The 23,380-nt window shown below is 40.7% G+C and overlaps 1 protein-coding gene across 1 annotated transcript; it reads right to left on the bottom strand.

Moving 5' to 3' along the window:
* Positions 1-458: 458 nt before the first annotated feature.
* On the bottom strand, positions 459-23,270 carry chd1l (chromodomain helicase DNA binding protein 1-like). The gene is made up of 25 exons (XM_088349378.1): positions 23,098-23,270; positions 22,497-22,609; positions 20,294-20,400; positions 20,124-20,229; positions 20,029-20,060; positions 18,987-19,068; positions 18,757-18,919; positions 18,536-18,691; positions 18,301-18,393; positions 17,056-17,152; positions 15,791-15,864; positions 15,620-15,730; positions 14,021-14,135; positions 13,386-13,539; positions 12,229-12,421; positions 11,977-12,122; positions 9,481-9,644; positions 9,219-9,412; positions 7,745-7,843; positions 6,912-6,982; positions 6,685-6,799; positions 3,822-3,930; positions 2,553-2,762; positions 927-1,011; positions 459-838 (listed from the first exon to the last, which is right to left on the bottom strand). The coding sequence occupies exons 1-25, from the start codon at positions 23,189-23,191 to the stop codon at positions 716-718; spliced, it is 3,006 nt and encodes a 1,001-aa protein (XP_088205504.1). The 5' UTR covers positions 23,192-23,270; the 3' UTR covers positions 459-715.
* Between the last annotated feature and the right edge of the window lie 110 nt (positions 23,271-23,380).

Below are 23,380 nucleotides of genomic sequence, written 5' to 3'. Positions count from 1 at the left end.
GAGAGTGAGCGATTGCTATCGCTAGCTATCGCTAGCTTCTGAACGGCCAATGATTATTGAGCGCTCGCGTGCCCGAGTAATCACGGGAGAAAGACCGCTTACTTTGATTTCCAACATGGCGTCGACAGTGCTGAACATGGAGGATCTCACCCTGACGAGTGCTGTTGGCGATGTAATATATCGTCTTACATTGCCTGGTAATGTTTGTGAACAATGCAAGACAGGTATGACCCTTCCACTGCGTTTAGGATAACCTTAACTGTGTCAATATGCGAACTGTCGCTCATATCAGCCAACTCGCTCAAAGCAAGCTGTAGAACGAAATCCATTGTACTGTCGTCGGCCATTTTGGATCAGTAAGGCAATCACAGTGAGCGATTACAAAACGTTCAGCAGTGCGCGGCAAGCGATTAACAAGCGACTACATGTCTGATTACTCTCCTGAACACGCCTCTGGTGGTCCATTATCAACTCAATCTAATCTCAATATTTTACAGGTACATTTCTACATACTTCAGACATGCACAAATTTAAGAGCGTATCTCACAGTGCCGTGCGAAGCACAGCACATTTTTATGATTGTTTTTCTCCTTTAAATCAGTGCTATGAATCAAACGCTTTCTGCCAGCTTGATCTCGCTTCGTGCCAACAATATAAAAAACAAAAAAAAAAAGAATTTATTTCTAGTATTGTACTAAAAAAATACACAAGTCTATCATGTGAGATTGTGTGCAAAGAGTGCGCTTTGGACTTGTTTCTGTTGGGAAAAGCAGGCCTCCAGCCAGGCTTTGCGCACCAACACGGCTGTTTGGTAGCGATGCGTAAGCTCCCGCAGCTCCTGCGTTCACGCGGGACAAAACACAGAATAATCTGCATGGGTATCTGCTCTGATTTTGCGACTAAGAGCTAAAATTCCCGTGGCTTACCCGAGAGTGGAATTCGTGCTCCAGCTCGGCAACGATGTGAGTGACCTCATCGTTCATCAATTCCTCTTCATCACCATCATAAGTGCAATGTTGCTAAGGAACTTTGAGGCGTAGAAGTAAAAGTTATTAGACACTGTTACGATTACTAATCTGTGACTTTCAGTGACATGCGATAAGGCTGGTGTCTGGTCTGGTGAGGCAGTCAGATTTACAAATGAATGAAACTACATCTTATTCATCATTTGATTGACAGCGCAAGAAAGCAATATATAAAGTGCAGCATAGAAACAAGTATTTTATTGTACGTCACATTTGACCCCAATCTGTCCTTTCAAACACAAGTTAAGAATATTAGCAGAACAGCTTTTTTCCATCTTCGCAACATTGCTAAAATTCGCCTTATGTTGTCTCAGTTGGATGCGGGGTTTATAATTCATGCGTTTGTTACCTCCCGTCTTGATTACTGTAATGCACTACTCTCCGGTCTCCCGAAGTCCAAAATCAAAAGTCTTCAGCCGGTACAAAATGCTGCAGCGAGGCTTTTAACTAAAACAAGAAAGTTTGATCACATTACCCCGATTTTTGCTAACCTGGATTGGCTCCCTGTTAGTTTAAGATGTGATTTTATGGTTCTGTTGGTAGTATACAAAATCATGCATGGACGGTCCGGAGCCTTCGCTCTGAAAATGCTGATCTACTAGTGATCCCAAGAGCCGAGAAGAGATCCGCGCGTTCGAGAGCGTTCTCCATTCGGGCCCTGGTGCTGTGGAATGCTCTTCCCCCTGAGATTTGATCTGCAACCTCAGTGGAACTGTTTAAATCTAGGCTTAAAACACACTTCTATTCTATAGCATATGAATAACCTATATTTTATGTTGACAATATCTGTGTTTTATTTGTGTTTGCAACATCCATTGCAGCCTGGTCATCCTGGAAGGGGGATTAAAAAGTTTTTTTCATTTTCCTCATGTTGAGGTTTTTGAGTTTTTCCTTGCCCTCATGTAGGTTTTAGATCAGGGGATGGTGTCAGAATAGTCTGTGGTTTGCAATAATCTGTGGTCTGTGCAGCCCTTTGAGACTCTTTGTGATTAAGGGCTATACAAATAAACTTGACTTGACTTCCTTAGCTTATAAATAAAGTTTATGTGCTTCTCCTTTTGAATAAAAGCAACAATAGATAGGTGATTCCATATTATGAAAAAATCCATGCAATGAGAAAATTTTGGGGGGATGGTTTGACTTGCTGCTAGCTTGCTAATATCATCACGTAGCCTATTGATTGGGGCTGAGCAATATTGTTCTCAGCTCAGGGGTGCTGCTGGAAATGTGAATTTCCCTTCGGGGATGAATAAAGTATCTATCTATCTATCTGAGCACCAAATCAAATTCATTGGTTTCATTACTTATCTCTGCTTTGAGGCAAGAGAATTACGTGCTTGACTCTGCATCTTCAGACGCTCTGGAGAATAACATGTTACATACTTAAGTATTACTCATATTCAAAATATAATGAGAAAATTCCTCTCCTTCCTCCCGTGACTGCACGTCTCTGACATAGCACATCATGTCTGACTTCTAGTTGTGTTAAATTCTACTGTGCAATGTGGCACTTCCCAAGGATATGTGATGAGGTAGCGAGCCAGTCTCTTTCGGTCCGTTGCCGTCAGGTTGTAGAAAAGCACGCGGACGCCCCTCATGAAGCAAGGCAGCCCGGGGGACATCTTGGAGGAGGACGTCTCTCGCGTGTCTGTGGCCAAGCAATGCTCTTCCTGGGAGGAAGACGAGGGGGTGGCTGCGGGGGCAGCTGTGTTTTTGCTGTTCCGACTGTGATAGTATCTGTCGGTCAGGTGAAGGTAAAGACCTCAAAAGTGGTCAGAGAGGTTATAAATACATATAATAACATTGTGAATAAATGGTCTAAAAAAATATGGTGATAAGAGGGAAACTGCACATAAAAAAACAGGGAAAAATACCAAAAAATAAACACTAAAATACATCAAATAGTAAAAAAAAAAGGCTTCAATTTAACCCTACTGTTTTCTTCATTTTCTGTAAACAGTCCTCCAGGTAAGACGCATCCAATGTTTTGCGATGGTGTGATCAATTGTTTCACAAATATGGTAACATAAAACCTCGTGTATAATCAGTGTTGGGTGGGGTTACTTTAACTGGATTACTTTCAATTACTTTTGGATGACTCCAATACCAAATATGCTAATAAAAGACAAAAGTCACTATGAATAAAATGATGACTCAGAACATGTGGTAAGCTTTCTCTCCTGGCTTTGATCTCCGGCAAAACGAACATAAAATGCGACAGAAACAAAATTAAAATAAATCCAAACAGCTTGCCGCCATCATTTTCGCCGTTCCATGTATTCCGTTACTCCCCAAGCCTGCACTAAATTTAGTAATTTCATTCATATTTAGTTTCTTTTGTTAGCATATTTGGTATTGGAGTAATCCAAAAGTAATTGAAAGTAATCAAGTTAAAGTAACCCTACTCAACCCTGTATATAATGCACACCCAAATGTTGAGTTCGTTTTGAGTGAAAAATACACAAAAAATACTGTATTTATCCTGACATTCTTTCGATCTTATTTGTAATTTTTAAGTCTCTATCACGTGTTTATCCCTGAGTCTATTCTTGTTGTAAACAATGTACACTATGTTGATATCAATGACAATAAAGACAGTTCTAAATGTAAAAGTATTTTCAAAAGCTACGAAATTGATGTGAGGCAAAAAAATCAAACTATTGGAGTAATAATATTTAAAAAGAAAACCAAAAGTCCAGATCCATTTGGAAACTTGCGCTTGCATATTTCTCCTTGCCCCTTAAGCGAAACCTGCAGGTGTGTTAGTTGTCACTAGTTTGTCCCCAAAAAGGATACATGAAGGTGGGAACACCTCTTGACGCCAGATGTTTCCTGATCAAGCGCTCGGTACCGTACCAGTTGAAGCCCTTGGTGGCGTGGCCGATACGGGGCAGGTGCACGCTCGCTATTGGATAAATACGAAAAATGATGTTTGTTTCCTCCATTTTAATCGAGTTATTAGCGGACACTTTGATGTGTGAGCATGCATTCCGGCGTAGCCACAAAGAAACCCCGGCGGCCGTTGGGGGGGCCGGCATATCCCGTCAGTCAAGTCTAACCGTGAAGCCGCGCTGACGCCGCCGTTCTCGGGAATTTAAAATGCTGCTCAAACCTGCAGCGTGTCAAACTGCAACATGAATTTAAATCTGATAATTTACGACCGGCGCTCACGCTCACAATGCTGCAAAACAAGGACAACATGAATTCTCAGAAGAATAATATAATAAAACACATGGTATAGGTTATACCAGTGTTTTTCAACCTTTTTTTGAGCAAGGGTACGTTTTTTTTTTTTACATTGGAAACATTTCGCGGCACACCACTAACCAAAAATGTTATAAAATGATACTGAACAGTATGTTTAATTACAATATAATTTATAATACCCCCAGTTTTTACAGCACAGACACACTTGACAATGACATAATATTTGCAGAAAATGATTCCTAATTGTTTTATAAAATTTTAAAAAGTGACATTGGATAATTTCTCACGGCACACCTGACGATCTCTCACGGCACACTAGTGTGTCGCGGCAGGGTGGTTGAAAATCACTGGGTTATATAACAATTCATAGGAAAAGATACACAAGTGATGGGGTAAATACTTGTATATTGTTCTTTAATAAATCTTACTATAATTAATGTATTCAATTCATTTGGAAAATGTCTTTTCACTGACTGTACCAGGGGTGGAGGAGAAGGTTACAGTGGGTGCTGTTGCAGCAGAGCGTTCGCCAAATGACCTATTTACAGCACCTGGCATTCCCAGACGGTCTCCCATCTGAGTACTGACCAGGCCCAACCCTGCTTAGCTTACGAGATAGAGCGTGTTCAGGGTGGTATGGCTGAAAACAGGAAAAAAATATAATACTATAATAATAATATACTAAAGAATATACTATCTAGTGGCACCGCTGATAGGTGGTTAGCACGCAACACCACGATACGGAGGTCCAGGGTTCAATTCTAGCAATGGCACCCTCCCCGTGTGGAGTTTGCATGTTCTCCCCGTGCTTACGTGGGTTTCCTCCGGGCACTCCGGTTTCCTCCCACATTCCAAAAACATGCATGTCAGGTTAATTGGCTGGTCCAAAATTATCCTTAGGTGTGAATGAGCGAGTGAGTTGTCTGTCCCTGTGTGCCCTGCGACTGGCTGGCAACCAATTCAGGGTGTCCTCTGCCCTCTACCCAAAGATAGCTGGGATGGACTCCAGCCCCCTCCCGGCCCTACTGAGGATAAGCGGTGCATATGGATATACTATGTAATGAATTTCCTAATGGGATTAAAAGGATTTAAATAATCCCCTTTTTATGGACAAAACATTTACCAAGGATTGTTTTTAATAAAAATAAATTTCTTTGTAAATAGGAAATGACTATCATCTTATTAATTATTAAAATAATCTGATAAATATACTGTTATGTGTGCTCATTCGTTAAACTGTTCTTAATCTTCTTAAACATCTGATACGACTAAAAATAAATTAATTTATTATCAAACATGACTGATTTTTTTTTTTTTAACGATAAGACGATATTGACGCTATAAGACATATCATCCATATACTACTGTAAAATGACTTATCTCCAATTCGTCATTTTTCTTTTCTTCATGAATGAAATGTTAAAAGTGAAAAAAAACCTGCCGAAAAAATTAAGATAGATCTTTTTGAAATTGTGACAAAATGTTAAGAATATGACCTCTTCATCATAATTAAAGGATTTCGAATAAAATTCAACATAGTGTTGGTAAGAAACAAACGAGAAATAGTAATTTCTTTATAATTATTATTTTCATAAAATATCTAAAGAATAGTGTTGATTTGAGTTATGTTTCCTCTGTTTTTTTACTCAATATTTATTTCTGTAGCGAAAAACTGCCATATGTGTGCTTGTGTAATTATTCCATAAAAAAGGGGAAAAAACAATTTTTGTTTGAAAGAAAAAACATTAGAAAAATACCTGTAAAAACATTTTTTAAAATACAATTTCCAATAAAAAATGAACCTCATTTTGGAACTTATTTTAAAAATGTGTTTTTTCTAGAATATCTGAAAACTGAGCTATTTTACTCAATATGTATTTCTGTAATAACACAGTTATAAACACGTGCTAGTAATATTATACTCCCCTCCTTAAAAAAAATACCGGTGTGTGTATATAGTCTTTTTTGATTAAAGGAAAAACATTCTGAAATACCTGTAAAAACATACAGTAACTCCTTGCTTTAACAAGGTTCACCTTTTACAGTCTAACTGCTACACAAATTTTTTTCGCGCATTGTGTTCTGCATTCCGATTGGCTGAACAGTCCTGAAGAGAGTTCTGTTATTATTAAAAAACAAAAAAAAACTAAACAAATGTTTACAGGAATACTTGGGCCTGTAAAAGGGTTTATTCTTTGATTTCAATGTACTGTATAATAGAGTATTTAATTGTATGATAATTGTAAAAAATTAAAGACTTCTCAGATTTTGCTTGCCAGGTTTTTTTTTCTTATCCCTCGTGATAAACGAGTGTCCACTGTACACATATGAAATAAAATGAAAAAAAATGGAAATCTACTCTCACAATGCTAAAACTGTTTTTCCATTTCCGTTTCATCATTTGACACTAACGATAAGGATAAATCGGGTTTGTTTTGAGACGTTTGTCCACCTTTCTTTTGTTTTGCAGCTGCGTGAATCTTCTTAAGGCCTTCGTCGAGCGCCGTCAGAAAGATGCCCGATAACTTGTTGGCTTTGTCTCGCTGTTGCGCTACGATGAGGGCCAACTAAGGAGAGAGCACAACACGTTCGAAACAAACTCAGGGGGTCCTATCGCTGCACACATCAGGGGAGGAAGTCACCCACACGCTCGAAAGTAAGCCTGTGCTCGGAACTTACGTGATCGCTTCCCTCCAGGCGGGACTGCTTGTCGTCGATGGGGAAGAAAAGCACGCTGCCAAGATCCAAGTCTGGATATCGTCGTCATGGGGAAATAACGTTAAGCATATATGAGACGTTTCACTTATAAAATGTGATGAAATATTTGAATCACTGTTTAACAGGAAATGTTGCTACGTTTTTTTAAGCATAAAAGTTTACCGTTTAGAGCTATTATGCATAAAAGCTAATTATTGCTTCACCGTGTTTTGCTTTAAACCCTTGGCTCCAAACTTTATTCACTATACTTAGCAAAATTGTAATCCCTACCATCGCTTCCCAGGGGCGAATAGTATTCCGCGGACCATTAGAGGGATTTTTGTCGGGCCTGGCCTTGTTTTTTGCCATTCTGTGCACCAAAATGTGAACTGCACACGTGCGGCCGCGATCCATTATCTACGATAGCAAATTGCTGGAAGGGGGGACTTGCAGAAGACACTTTTGTCGGGATGCGTGCCGCTCTTTTTGCCACAAAACAGAACTTTCACAGGGTCCCCACAGCTTAAGGCAAGTAAATTGGTGAATAATTAAAAAAAGATAGAAAAATTGATAGATGTAACTTTTAGTTTTACAAATCTAAATCTTATTAATATGTTTACATTTTTAAGACTTTAGAAAACTGGAATTAAAAAAACGTCTATATTTATGACTTTCAAAACTAATTCTTCAAATGTGACCATACATCACAATATTTTTTTTATTATTTTCTTTTGATAACTTTGTTAAAAAAGGGGAATATCTTTCTGGTGTCATTTAAAACAAAAAAACATGGCACCAAACTTTAGGTTCCTCACCTTTCATCTCTCCTGCCAGCTCGTACTGCCGCCGGGGTTCGTCCGAGCGCACTTCCAGTGCCGTGAACAAGCCTCCCTTGCCCCACCAGCCTGAGTCATCTGACATCACACAGTGGAGTAAGCATTCATTTATTCATTTCTCCCTTCCTTCCTTCCTTCATTCATTCATTCCCTATTGCCTAGATTTGTATCCAGTGAACTGTATATGCGAGCAGACAATATATTGAAACATTTCCTATATTATTTGAATTCTGTTATTCACTATATATGCTTGCATATACGCCAAATTCAGAACTATAAAATACAATAACGAAATCAAGGGGTCAGCTTACATGCGCATTAAACAAAATGATGACAAGACAGGGATAGCCATTGTCCGTATATCCCCCTCCTTGTCCAATCTCTTATTCCTGTTCAGTCAATCAGCCCCGGAATGTCTTTAATTAAGAGGGACCACATCTTATTAATTGTTATGTAGTGTGTTTATTTGCCTTTTTTTGCCGATAATAATGGATCCCCAAAAAGTTAGTGATAAGGAAAAGTGGAAAATCGTGCCAACAAGGATCTAGACGAAAGACAGAAATTATTGTGACATTCAAGAATGATGTCTGCAATTGAAGTGCTGCTAAAGGTACAGTAAATGGTTTAAATAGTTTGATTTTATATTTGTAATACTGATATATTCACATTTATTTTCTAGACATTTAAAAAAATTAGCATTGTTTCGGTACACATTTTACTAATATTTTTTTGGTACATATTTCTTTCAGTATGTGGCGATTATAAAGAAGTTTAAGGTGGTCTGCTTATATTCAAGTATGTACGGTAGAAGTAAGAACTTAAGCTTATGCCCGAGCCCGAACCGGATTTTGACCCATGTCAGGCCTAAAATGTCAATCATTACGTTCGGGTCGTGCTTTTCTTTTGCTGATTTAAAAAAAAAATGTTTAAAAAGATGTACTGTATACCAAAACAAGGTGCTGATAGTAAATAAAAAAAAATAAAAAAAAAGAATGCATAATGATCTGGCAGTGTCACAGCTAGTACTGTAGCCCATGATGTGCAAGAACACCATGTTTAAATCAGTATTTTGTCACAACTCTTTGTGATTTTACTAGGCTAATCTCAGTGCGCTAAGCTGCTTCGAGGCAGTGAGTAGTTTAAGCCACGGGAAACGCCAAAAAACAGTGGTTGCCTCATCACAACATGTACTAAATTAAACTCTTGCAATGTCAATTGAAAGCACTCCTTTCTGTCTATTACCCACCTGTCATTGTTATCATTAATTACTTCTCCTCCTCCCGAGTCCCCGCAAATAAAATATCTCGGGGTTGCTTCCGGCTCCGTCCAGCTAATCGAGTTAATTGGTCGGCTAGATTTTTTAGCCCCGACCTTACCTCTGTTATACGAGAGGATGTTGAAGCCAGTGATTTGCTGTCACATAATGCCAACAAGAAGAGGGAACTAAACATACCCACGCAGTGGACAATAATAGCGTCGCCACGCGCAGAATGAGGATGTGTCACATCTCCCAGGACATAGTTTATTGCGCCACTGTCCGAGTAGGCTGAGTCCACACTGCTGCTGTCCTCTTCGTCGTTGTCTTCCTCGCTCTCTTCGCACTTTAGGCAGCGGGATTCATAGCCCTGGGACGCCCACCATGCCATCCTGTGTGGAGTGACACAATGAAGAAGGAATGGCAGCCAAACTACGCATACACTGACAAAGCGTTTTACTTCTTTTTGTATTTCTTCTCCTCTTGCTTCTTCTTGGCCTCCGCCTCGTATTTGGCCCGCTTGGCCCGGGATTCCTCGCGCTTCTGCCGCCGGAGCACCAGCTCCGCTTCGGTCAGAGGGCGCCGCTTCCTAGTCGGGAAGATAAGACCTGCTCCTGGCAACGCCTGGAAAAACGTTTGGCAGGTGAAAAACGGGTGCGGTGGAATTTATTTACTGATTCGTACCACAACCAAAGCTCACTGGTGTGCCGCGGGAAATTGTCCAGTCGTTTTATGCATTATTTTACTAATTTTCAATTAACATTTCATGTTATTTCACAATTTTCATTGCACCATTGTTACAATGCACTATATTGTATTGCACTATTATAATATTTTAGGACATTTTCCAGGCACCTTTTCAACTATTGACTATTTTTGAGAATTGATCCCGACATTCTTTTCTTGTTTTTCTGTACAAGGCTGTATCAGCATGGAGTGCTGCCAGGACTCATGGGGCTGATGACTGTATGACATTCTGATGACAAGCATAGATCTACAAGTACCTCCGGAAATGGTTGGTATTCTGTTAGATTAGGCCTCTTAGATATCAGCTAGAAGACTTGAGCTCACCCGCTCGGTTGTTGTGACTAATCCTTGCTTTGGCGACTTATATCATCTAAGCACTCTTGCATACATTATCAAGTTTAACTAGCTAAGACCGTTGAGTCACACACAGTCACATTAAGGCTGTGTCATTCCCCCCTGCGTGGGTCTGCGTCAAAGAAAGTATTTTTTGAAAAGTCAGACTTCTTCCGTGTCATGCTGAAGAAGGCTCCGCAGCTGTGTACTGTATCTCCCTGGCATCCAGTAGATAATTAGAGGAGAATTTGCCATATCCTGGTTCCTTATTATAATATAGTGAGCATCTAAGATAAAAGAACCGAGTTGAGGATTAGGCAAACCTTTTAAGATTCCTTTCAAGTTTTACATGTGGTGACCTGAAGAGGGATGGGCACCACCAGGTTGTACCTGCCCAAATACATCACAGAAAATGGTGCCCCTAGGACCCTAGTGGTTAAGGGATCCAACCAACCAACCAGGCATGTGTATAAGATCAGCGCAGCTCCAACTCCCTCTTTCATCCGTAGTGGAGGAATTCAAGGTTGCTAAGTGCAAAGTCAAAATGACAAAGTGACTCCCAGGGTAAACAAGTTAGGCATGCAGGCATCCTCACAGCTTGAAAGTATGCTGACACTCCGTGACATCATCGGAACACCATGCACAAGTAGACAGGGCTTTGGGACTTCCCACAACCAGCAATAGACAAAGGCAGGAACGTAGGACCGAAAAGCCATGATCCAGTAAGGCATACTAAGCATGGAGGAGGAAGGCCGGAAGGCAAAAGCAGTGGCACTAGCGTCCCAGGGAGCATGGACCCAATAGCACCTACCCAGGAAGAAGATCACATGGGGAGATCTGTGGGGATTTGAATCTTTTCGCAGCCTTTTCTGCCAAGATCGGTTTATGACACACTGCTGACGCCACCTAACTTGCACAAATGGGGTTTGAGGGAGAACCCTTTTTCCGAGCTTTGTGGAGAAAGGAGTACCATGACGCACATCCTGTCGGGATGTAAAGTAGCACTCACTCAAGGAAGATACAGGGGGCGCCACGATAAGGTGTTGAAGAACCTTGCTAATAGTTTGGAGCAAAAGCGATGTAAGAAACGGCAACCACACAATGCCAAAAAGCAACCTTCTACAAAAGGCCTCATCATGGGAAAGGAGTGTAGACCTGGGGCACAGACTGCAATTTTCCTCAGTTCCCCAGAAAACCCCAAGGCCAGATGTGGTAATGTGGTTGAACCATGGGTCCCATGGGAAGAGGTTTGAGAGGAGGCGTGCGAAAGAGAGTGTAAAATACTAGGACCTTTTGCATGCCCGCAGGAGGAAAGGATGGCAGGCTTGGTTGTTCCCAGTCAAGGTCGGCTATAAGAAATTCCCCGCCCAGCCAGTGTGGAGACATTTACTACAAGTGGTATTCCTAGAGAGGTTTTCTGTTAAAAAAAAGTGTGCCTTGACTTAAAAAAGGATGATCAACTGCAGTAATTGATTTTTGTTGATAAATGTATACTGCTTTCTCTTGGTTTTTAATATTGGACCGCCAAGAGATTTGTCAGGGTTGTTCTGTAGTTTGACAGTTATGCACTGTTTACTTTTGTCAATACGGGCGACTAATGTTGCTGTTCTTTGATTTCCACAAGCTTTTGGGAGGATCAGTGTATTGTAATCGAGATTTCATGAAAAGAAAAGGCTCAGAGGGGGACCTTTAGAAGAGATTGTAATTATTGCATCTTAAGGTTTCGTGTACTGTCCTCCCCTGTTCTCCTTGCAAGTTCAAATTTCATTGATGACTTTTCTTATTTTGAGTGTCTACTGAACTATAAAGTTATCATTGCCTCATTGCTTTTGTTTTGTTTTATATTTGTGTGTCTGTAGTGGTGACCAGTTCATACATCCGTTTTGTTTCGAAGGCTTCTTCCTTCCCCGCCGGCTTTCTGCAGCTCGGCGAGCTGTTCCTCTAGCAAGCGTTCAAAACTCCTTTGGTCCTCTGAGCTGGGGTCCTTGCTGTAGTCTTTGCCCTCAAAGCAGTACATGTGAGCTGGAAGAAAAACAGGTGGCCAGCTTAACCATACATGAAAAAAATTCTGTCTTTTTTGTAAACTTTGAATGCAGAATCTATTAAGCTGATAGTTAGCGAAACATACTCTGCCTGTCATGTTCTGAGTCGCTGTCTTCGTCCTCTTGCAAAAAAGAAGGCTCTTCGCCAGTGTCATCTTGTTCGACCGCCCAACAACCTTTGCACGAGGCACCGAGGATCTTCTCCAGTTCGACGTCCTGGACCGAGCTCTCGTCAGAAGACAGCAGCTTGTCCACACCAAACTTCAAGATCTCACTGAGCTGAGCCAAGGAAAATCCCAAAGTACATTTAAAAAATATATACTCTGATTAAATGTGGCTGTTATCAAGTCACTATTCTACAAAACTTAAAGACCAAACACTTCTGGGTTTTGTAAGATCTCCCACATTTTTAAATTATATCACAATACTAGAAAAAACGAATATTTTTAAGACATTTTCAAACTCAATTTATTTGACATACACTCAAATTTAAGACCTTTTTACTTTGAAGGATTTAATACCACGGGATAATGTTGTAAGAAATAAGTCTTGCACTAAATCTGACAACTCGAACGGAGCAAGATAAATAATTAATTTAAAGCCCACCAGATAGATGAAGAGATTTCTTTGTTATATTTGAATATGCTCATCAATGTTGATGATTTCTCATGCTAGGTAGAAATCAAATTTCCAGGAAAATCACAATGACCCATCACTGGTGAGCTTTTTTCATAAAAAGTTCATGGGCTAATCAGTTGTTCTTAGGGGGCACCATGTTGTTAACTCCTCTTATAAATTAGCAAGTAAAGGTCACACAAGAATTAAAAAAGGGGGAAAACAGCAGGGCAGCACGGCACAGTTCTGAGATCATGAGATTGAACCTTCCTGTATGGAGTTTGCATGTTCTCCCTGTGCATGCGTGGATTTCCTCCGGGCATTCTGGTTTCCTCCCACATTCCAAAAACATGCATGTCAGGTTCATTGGCCGGTCCAAATTGTCCCTAGGTGGGAATGAGCGAGCAAATTGTCTGTACCTGTGTGCCCTGCGAATGGCTGGCAACCAGTTCAGGGTGTCCCCTGCCCACTGACTGAAGATAGCTGGGATGGGCCCCAGCTCCCCCGCGACCCTACTGAGGATAAGCGGTGCCGATAATGGATGGATGGGAAAAACCGTGATTTCAATGTATATGAGCATAAATAAGAAGTAAGGTGCCTTTATTTGAAAGAGATGGTATAGACTTACTTGCAGTCCTGCTGCTGCGGACTGAGCGCGCTCCAGCAGCGAAAATCGTCCCTCTTCAATCACGGTGTTGGTGAGCTCCAGTTTGGAAACGGCGCGCGAGTACATGATCTCTTCCACCGTGTCTCTGGCCAGCAGACGGATCACCTTCACCGGTCTAAAACAAAGTTCCATGATAAAAAAGTAACAAAAAAATCAATACCCCCTAAGGGTGCATGAAATAAAAAAGTAATGATTTGATTCCTGCAAGACTTTGTAGAAAGCTAATCCAGATATTTTACATTTTAAGGGGATGCTAATGGCTAAAAACATATAAGGCAATGTGACACTCAAATTGCAGAGATAATATAGATACTTTTTTCATCCCTATAGGGGAATTCACATTTCCAGCAATATCCTTGTGTTGAAAATCATGTTAAAAGATGAAATAGAATAAGAGATATAGCATCAGAAATACCCAATGTAACATGTAGAATGCAGAGCATTTAAATAATGTTTCAAAAATAGACACTGTGATAAAAATAAAGCAAAAAAATAGATATACAATAATAATAATAATAATATAGCGTGAACACAAGTTTTTTTTTTAAATTTTTAAGATGACATCAGCATGAGGATGACATGATTGTGGAGGGCACCTGTTCTGGCCAATCCGGTGGCAGCGTGCAGCTGCCTGAAGGTCGTTTTGAGGGTTGAAGTCGCTGTCCACGAAAATAACCGTGTCGGCGGCTGTGAGGTTCATGCCCACGCCTCCTGTGTGTGGGCACAATTAATTAAATGTTAGTATTTGAGCAATTAAATCAATTTGAACAAAAAAAATAATATTTTCAAATATTTAAGAAATAATTTATAAAAATTGAGAAAAAAAAAGGTTAAACATCTTCAAAAAAGAAATGTATAAAATGTTTGAGGCTAGAGAAATGTATAAAAAAAATAAAAAATACATATATACATATACTGCAATCCTTTGCCTCTTAAAGGCCATTATACCTGATCACATATTGCTGCAGGGTGAGGGCCGGAAAAGCACATTTTTGTTGATGCATCATGATCTTTTTTCCCCTTCCGTCAACCCAAAAAAATGAACTGCACTCATGCAGCTGCGATCTTTTCTCCCTGATAGTGAGTTGCAGAGAGAGGGGACTGGCAGAAGAGCATACTCTTGTTGGGCTTGGTGGCTCTTTTTTTGTTACTGTATTTCTGCCTAAAATGAACAGCACTCAAGAGACCACAGCCCATTATCCCTGAAGCCATATTGCTGCAAGCGGGGACCATTAGCAAGCACCTACATCAGGAGGCTTGCTGATCTGGCCCGCCTAAATTGAAATGCACGTTTGTGGGCGCCAGCTATTGTCCCCGGTTGACTATTACTGTGAGCAGCGGCCGGCAGAGCGCATTTTCTTTCTGCAAATGAGCCGTTCCATAGTGTCTTGCCTAAAAAGAACCACTATTTTGGCAGCAATACATTAGCCCCAGTCGACTATTGCTTAGAGCAGGGGCTGAGAAAGTAGAATTGTGTCACATTTGGCGGCTCTTTTTTTCTGTTCTTTCAACCTAAAATAAAATGCACCTGTGCAACCTCGATCCATTATCCGCGGTTGACACTTGCTGCAAGTGGGGGCCGGGGAACGTATGATAAAAATGGGGGAAAGACTAGTACAAGGATTTTAGCATATTGTGGGGGTTGTTGGTCCCCATTACAGCAATAAACGAGGGATTACAGTACTGTATAAACATATTCTTATACACTCAACAAAAGAAAAAATGCATAGCTATGGGAAAATAAATCCTCTGCAGTTTTTCAACCTTTTTTGTCAATGTGTATACATGAAATTGTATGTACAAAAACTACTGCAAGAATGATTGCCTTTGTTATTATTCATCAGGATCCTGGTGGCTATAACGCACTTTATTTAGTCAACTATACAGATGATTTAAAATACTTATGTAATCTGCCTTAGAAACTTGCGTTAGTTAGTTTAACCCTCCAAAACAACGCTAAGCCAAATCAGCCTTTCTACTGACTTACTTGTTCAAGTCTCATGCAAGGCAGTTACAATTTAGAGCTGAAAGCTACCGGGCAAGTGACAGGAAGTGGCGCGATGGCCTTGTTTTCATCCTGCCGCAAGTCTTATCCGCGGTCATCAAGCGCTCACTTTCCTTTCACGCACACACAAATGCCACACAAACGCACATTTCAGCCGAATGTGCAAAATCAAAAGCATGTACGAGTTCACCTGCTTTGGTGCTGAGCAGGAAGACAAAAACATCCTTGCTGCTGAAGTTCTTTACCGCCAAGTTCCGTTCTTCGCCGCGGACCGAGCCGTCCAGACGCTCGTAGCTGTAACCTGCAAAAAAGTAGTTCGCTCAATGCATTCACAATATTGGGGACACCCTCGGCATCCTACCTCTGTACTCCATGTAGTCCTGAATAATGTCCAGCATCCTGGTCATCTGGGAGAAGAGCAAAACACGATGGCCGCTGCAAAACGGAAAAATTATATCTAATTTAGTACAAATAATGTAATAAATGTGAAGCCACTTAAAGTCTCAATGTAATATCTATATGTCCAGTTCATAGTGTACTTAATTTATCAATTACTGCATTTTTATTATTAGGTGTTTATTGTATCCATGGACTTATCTTTCTCTTATTCCATAAACAAAAACTTTTTGTTTTCCTATTCAATTAAAACCGGCAGTTTACTAAATTTATAAAGATTTAAACGTATTCGTTAATGCAGTTTATTTAATGATATTTCTATGAATTTTATTCAATATTTAATAGATGTGATTTTGTATATCGGGGCAATGTTTGTCCGGCTTTCTGGCGCCACGCTGTGCTGTGTATCACTGGACCTCACTCGTACCAGACAACACAGTGCCATCTAGTGTTCGAATAATACACATTGGGGCTACAAATTCGTTTTTTTACGAATATAATTACTTTTATTACACTTTGTAATTGTTCCCAGTGGAATGCCTGATACGTTAAGTGTTATTTGAGATATTTTTTATTTGTTGACATTGTATTTTTATAGTAGTCGGTATCGTTTATGTATTTTAAAACAATGATCAACTACCATTTACAAAATAAATAAGTTAATATTGTCTAAAACATAATTTTAAAAACAAGAATTAAAAGGGACAATGTACTGGTATATTGTTTGACAACTAAACGTCATTGCATTGTATTGTGCAACCAAAAACAAGTGCCAGAAAAAAGAAAACAAATTAGGGAGACTCAACGTGACCAAAAGGCACTTCTTCTTTTTACCCAAACATTTGAGGGGTTTTTTTTTGTACCTGTAAAAGCAAGATGGCGGACAACTATTTCAGCACCCTGTGAGACTCGTGTATTGTAAAATAAAAGCAAATTGCTAGTCCTGCGAGTGATTTTAAAAATGCACGTTTAAATGACAGTTTGTGAATTTTATTTTTCAAATCAATATTTATTTTCCACTGACTACTACATAATACACACTGTTCCTTTAATGTCATTGAGGTAAAAATGTTATATTAAAATGTTTTGGTTGTTGGAAACATTGATTTCACTCACTGTCATTGTTTTTAAAGTACACGTTTCCATCTTAAATTTTTGCCTTTTGTAAAATTGATGCTACGGAAAAGGGTACATGTGGACGAGACCCAGGCTCACGCAGCAGCAACCCACCCTTCTTGCAGGTAGGCCAGCATGCTGTCCAGAAGGCAAAGCTTCCCACTGGCTTGGATTAGATGTTCCCCCATCTCAAAAGGCTCTGGCTCCACTCCTGATTAAAGACAATTAATTGTTTTTTTTTAAATTTAGCCCATCTGAGATCGACAGCGTCTGCCGTCATTCGGACCCTGTACCGGTCCGTCGTGGTGAAGAGGGAGCCGAGCCGAAAGGCAAAGCTCTCGATCTACCGGTCAATCTACGTTCCTACCCTCACCTATGGTCGTGAACTCTGGGTTACGACCGAAAGAACACGATCCCTGATACAAGTGGCCGAAATGAGTTTCCTCCGCAGGGTGGCTGGGCTCTCCCTTAGAGATAAGGTGAGAAGCTCAGTCATCCGGGAGGGACTCTGTGTAGAGCCACTGCTCCTCCGCATTGAGAGGAGCCAGTTATGGTGGCTCGGGCATCTGATAAGAATGCCTCCTGGACGCCTCCTTCGGGAGGTGTTCCAGGCATGTCCCACCAGCAGGAGGCCCTGAGGGCGACCCAGGACACGCTGGAGAGACTATGTCTCTAGGCTGGCCTGGGAACGCCTCGGGATCCTGTCGGATGAGCTGGAGGAGGTGGCTGGGGATAGGGACGTCTGGGCTTCCCTTTTAAGGCTGCTGCCCCCACGACATAACCCCGGATAAGCGGAAGACAATGGGTGGATGGATGGATATCCCATCTGAAAGGTTTACAGTTAGTTAGTTGGTTGGATCCCTTAACCACTAGGGTTGTAGGGCCACCGTTTCCTGTGGTGTGTCTTAGGCAAGTACAGCCTGGTGCCGCCCATTCCTCTCCAGGCCAACATATGCTTCCACCCTATCTGGACCCCGAGACCTTTCGCGTTTTAGGCGAATGTGCTAACTACGGAAACACTTAGACACTCAAAAAAAAAGGAAAGAAGACATCAATGGCTTTTAAACTTGCTGGGAGAGAGCCTAAACCTCAGATAAGAAATTCTAACAGGTACAAAAGTCCATCCTAAAGGGAGTGGTGATCAAAGAACAGCAATTAGATTGGGCTACAGTGAAAATGATGTAAACAATGCATAAAAGTAAAAACAACAAACATCAGCGCACAATAATAGTCAAAATAACAAACTGGCATCCGATGCGAACTCATTTGCTGGTGTCCAATATTATAAACAGAATAAATAAAGTTATCACCACCCCAATTGTACTTATATTTTACCTGAGGTGATTTAAATTTCCTTACCGTCAAACAGATAGGGGTGGTCCACGCACTTCCTCAGCTGCATCAGGATGTTCAACAGACGGGTCTTGTTGTTTTGCTCGCTGCTAAATGCATCTAAAAGCGTATTGTTAGAAAACATGAGAGCAGTGTCGCGATCCAGAGCTGGGCCTCAGTGGTAATCTAACTTTCAATACTATAACCTTCACATTGTAAAAATATTCCAACATAGCTCACAAATATTTTGCTCTCAACTCACCGACGTCTTTCATAAGAAGGGCTTTGTAATATTTCTTCTGCAGGGCCGTCATGCCGTGGTACACAACAACTTCTGTCTTCTTGGGCAGGTCCACCGCCACTTCCGACTTGACCCGACGGAGCAGGAAGGGCTCCAGGACGCTTTGCAGGTCCTCAGCTGGTGGCAACAGACAATAGCGGTTGCAGACATTCTAGTAATGTAAAATATTTGGTCAGTCATACCAAGGGATGGTTGGCTTTGCACGTCCGCATACGACCGGGCAAAACCGTCTGCATCGTTCTCGGAGAAGATGGCTGGCTGGATGAAACTTAGCAGGGAGTAGAGCTCATGCAGGTTGTTTTGGATGGGAGTGCCGGTCAGCAGAACCCGAAAGCCAACTGAGAACTAAACAAGGAGTTATTACTGAGCACAATAATGAACACAATGAATGTGAACATGGTGCAAAGAGTACTTCAGTCAGGGTCTTGCGCAGCAAAGATTTTTGGTTTTTGAGCCGGTGAGCCTCATCTACGACCAGGACTTTCCACTTCCACCTGACATTCGGCAAAAACATAAAAATATCTTTGAAAAGTCGAAAAAAAAAAGCTCATTGGGTGAGGAAAGAAATAATTCAGGTAATAGAAAAGCTAATTAAAGTCGATTTTAGGATCTATGTTCCAAGCGGATGAACCCACAAAGGTATAGGGCGTCATCTAGAGGACAAAATCGAGAATTACAGTGATAATCAAACGACCGATTTAGGGATTCTGTACACTATAATATTAAAAGGGACGTTATGTATAATTTAGCGCCTTCCAGTGGTAAAAAAACTTCATTGATTAAAAAAAAAAACAATATTAATTGAATAATGGGTATCCCTTAAAACCCTGTAAAAGGCTGGGCTAAATAAACGAGAGGAAAATTGTATAGTTTGGTCATTTTGAGTCACCATTGTTTGTATTCTTACTTGTGCTTTGTAACACTCGATCTCGGTTGCACTACACAACACAGCGACATCTAGTTATCAAATATTACAGTGTCCATTTAAATGTGTTTTCTTTCTATGAGATATATTGCATTAATATTGGAGCCAATCTCAGCTGTCCTCGGGCAGTGGGCAGGGGACACCCTGAACTGGTTGCCAGCCAGTCGCAGGGCACACAGAGAAGGACAACTCCCTCGCTCATTCACACCTAGGGACAATTTGGACCAGCCAATTAACCTGAAATGCATGTTTTTGAAATGTGGGAGGAAACCGGAGCGCCCGGAGGAAATCCACGCAAGCACGGGGAGAACATGCAAACTCCGCACAGGAAGGCTGGTAGCTGGATTTCATCCCATGACCTTACAACTGTGGACGTCCTGAATGCCACTAATCCATCAGACTTGTTTTGTATGCAGTCACGTTACCGCCATTCATCCACTATTTAAATTCCGAACTCTTGATAAGAAAGTTTTTTTTAAGGAATCGAAAAAATTGTCAACTTGACGAAAACATTTGGGAAGACACTCACCGTCTCAGAAAAGAAGCATCTTTTAGGCAGAGCTGGAATAATAAGATTATTAAAATCAGAAATAGCAAGACAAAAAATCATCCAGGCTCGCAAACCTCATAAGTGGTGAGTAGAATGTGGAAGTCCTGCGCATCCCGTTGAATCTCCATTCTTTGGTCTTTGTCTCCCTTGTAGCACAGCACAGTTAAAGCTGGCGAGAAACTGGGGGTGAAAAAAGACTAAGTAAAATTAAATAGGCGGAGGATTCTTTTCTTAGAAGACCTACCGTTCCAGCTCACTCCTCCAATTCTCCATTACAGATAGTGGGCTCAGGATTAGGAAGGGACCTTTGATTTTAAGATTGCCGGACATGTACACCAGCAGGGAGATGGTCTGAATTGGTAAAACATAACATGCAACCAAACACCATAACGAGATAAGCAAACGTCAGTGATTTAAACAAAACAAAAAAAGACAGTAAACCCCTGGGATATGACATGAATTCATTCTGAGGTGGAGAATGCCAAAATAAATCATACGGTGGGACATAGAAAACTAGGGTGATGCGTAGGTAATGCATTCCGAAGATTCGGCACCCTAGATAAAAACACGAAAAAACAAAAAAATATAGAGTAAGTACTTTGTTTCTATAATATACATGTACATTATTTAGTACCATAAATAAATATACATGTTAAGTAAAAATGACATTGTAATAACCTTTTTTGTGACATGACTTGAGCTGGTCAAGTGGAGTAATGGGTGGATGCAGGATGGGTGGGGCGTGGGGACAGCGAAAGCGGAATAACAATGAAACTAATTTTAAAACGTCCCGTTAGCCAGGATAGTCATGACCTTAGAAGATCTCCTTGCTTTGTTCACCCCCCTTTTTTAATAACAATTCAAATTGACGATCAGATGTAGCCATGCAACTTAGTGAATGTGGTTATTTGTGCGCCTTTTTCATAGTTCTTGATAATGGCAAGCTTTGTTTCCATGCTTAACATGTCTCTGCTTCTATCTTTAGCATCACCGCAGGCCTTGCGACCCATATTGAATCAATACAATGAAAAAGATACAGTATCATCGACTTGCAAAATCTTTATGAAGCGCGCGAGATTCTGAACTGAATAAGGATAAAGGTCATTTTAGGAGGTAATGCAAAATTAATAGCAGACCAGCATTTTTTATGACTTTGACCAAAAAAAGTCATGCATCTGAGATATACATATATATATGCATTAACACCAACACTGCAAAGTTTGAATTGATCCGTTTTGAGACATGCACATTTGTTGTTGTTGTGGTCCAGTGGGAATATGTTGTGAATGTTGTTACTCTGAAAAGACCAAAATGTTAGTTATTGGTCCATCTAAATGCCGTGACTTGTTCTCAAAAACTGCTCTGAACATTGACAAATGTAAGATAACCCAGAGTGACTCAGTTAAAAATTTAGGTGTCATATATGACCCCGATCTGTCCTTATAAACACACGTGAAGATTATTACTAGAACAGCTTTCTTCCATTTTCGCAACATTGCTAAAATTCGTCCTATGCCGTCTCAGTCAGATGCGGGGATTATAATTCACGTGTTTGTTACTTCCCGTCTCAATTACTGTAATGCACTACTCTCCGGTCTCCCTAAGTCCAAAATCAAGAGCCTTCAGCTGGTACAAAATGCTGCACCGAGGCTTTTAACTAAGACAAGAAAGTTTGATCACATTACCCCGATTTTAGCTAACCTGCATTGGCTCCCTGTTAGCTTAAGATGTGATTTTAAGGTTCTCTTGGTATTATACAAAGTCATGCATGGACTTTCTCCCTCATATCTTTCAGATTAAATTTCACCCTATGTTCCGGTCCAGAGCCTTCGCTCTGAAAATGCTTGTGTACTAGGAATCCCAAGAGCCAAGAAGAAATCCGCAGTTTCAAGAGCGTTCTCCATCCGGGCACCGGTGCTGTGGAATTCTCTTCCCCCTGAGATTCGATCTGCAACCTCAGTGGAAATGTTTAAATCTAAGCTTAAAACACACTTCTACTCTATTGCATATGATTAACCTATCATTTTTGTTGACAATATCTGTGTATTATTTGTTATTGCAACATCCATTGCAGCCTGGTCATCCTGAAAGGGGATTACCACATGTGCCGTCCCTTCTCAAGGTTTCTTCATTTTCCTCATATTGAGATTTTTGAGTTCTTCCTTGCCCTCATGTAAGTTTTAGACCAGGGGATGGTGTAATAATAGTCTGTAATAATAGTCTGTGGTTGGCAATAACCTGTGCAGCCCTTTGAGACTCTTTGTGATTAAGGGCTATACAAACAAAAATGACTTGACTTGAAAACAAGGCCCCCAAAAAATAATTTCACACCATTAAGGTTAAACGTTGTAAGTTGCCGTATCCCGGGGGTCTATTGTGTCAACCTACTGTGATGTAAAGCAAAATTGGGCGCACACAACTTTTTGAGCAACTTAATTTCCTCGAACCTGACAAGTTTTTCCCAATCCCATCTCATCCCCTAGGATACACCCTTGCTGGTTCTTCTGGCATTGAGTCAGCCACTGGACGCCCCGCAGCTGGTAAGTCCTCAGTTGGATCCCTATTGAAAGGCGATAACACAAACTGTATGTTTGCCTCCTTATCAATCGATGAACTCATTCAAGTTTCCTGCTGCTGAGCAGGGTTGGGTAGGGTTACTTTAACTGGATTACTTTCAATTACTTTTGGATTACTCCAATACCAAATATGCTAATAAAATACAAAAGAAACCAAATATGAATAAAATTACTAAATTTTGTGCAGGCTTGGGAAGTAACGGAATACATGGAACGGCAAAAATTATGTTGGCAAGCTGTTTGGATTTATTTTCATTTTGCTTCTCTCGCATTTTAGGTTACCGGTAGTTTTGCCGGAGATCAAAGCCAGGAGAGAAAGCTTACCACGTGTTGTGAGTTATAATTGTATTCATATTTAGTTTCTTTTGTCTTTTATTAGCATATTTGGTATTGGAGTAATCCAAAAGTAATTGAAAGTAATCCACTTAAAGTAACCCTACCCAACCCTGATGCTGAGGCCTCGGAAAGTTACCTTCTAAGCCCCAACGGTTTAAGTCGCTCTGTGTTAAAGTCGTGGAAGTCTTGGCGGGTACGCTGTTTTTGATTTTAAGCAATAATTCCGACATGTTTCCACAGCGAAGGGACCAAAACAAAAACTAGCATGTGCATGAATGACGTCCGAGCGCCATGCCCTGGCAAGTCTGTCAAAACACTTCCGCGTTCGTCACGTGGCGCAGGAAGACGTTTAATGTTTCCCACGAAAAAAAACAAAGTTAGGTTCAAAACCTCTACCTGTAAGCATACACATTTTTTAA

This window comes from Urocampus carinirostris, chromosome 12 (genome assembly GCF_059441175.1).
Source record: "Urocampus carinirostris isolate Australia breed hairy pipefish chromosome 12, RoL_Ucar_1.0, whole genome shotgun sequence".
In the NCBI taxonomy this organism is placed as follows: Eukaryota; Metazoa; Chordata; class Actinopteri; order Syngnathiformes; family Syngnathidae; genus Urocampus; species Urocampus carinirostris.
The sequence above is the reverse complement of the archived record's forward strand: the minus strand, read 5'-3'. Positions and strand labels throughout refer to the sequence as shown.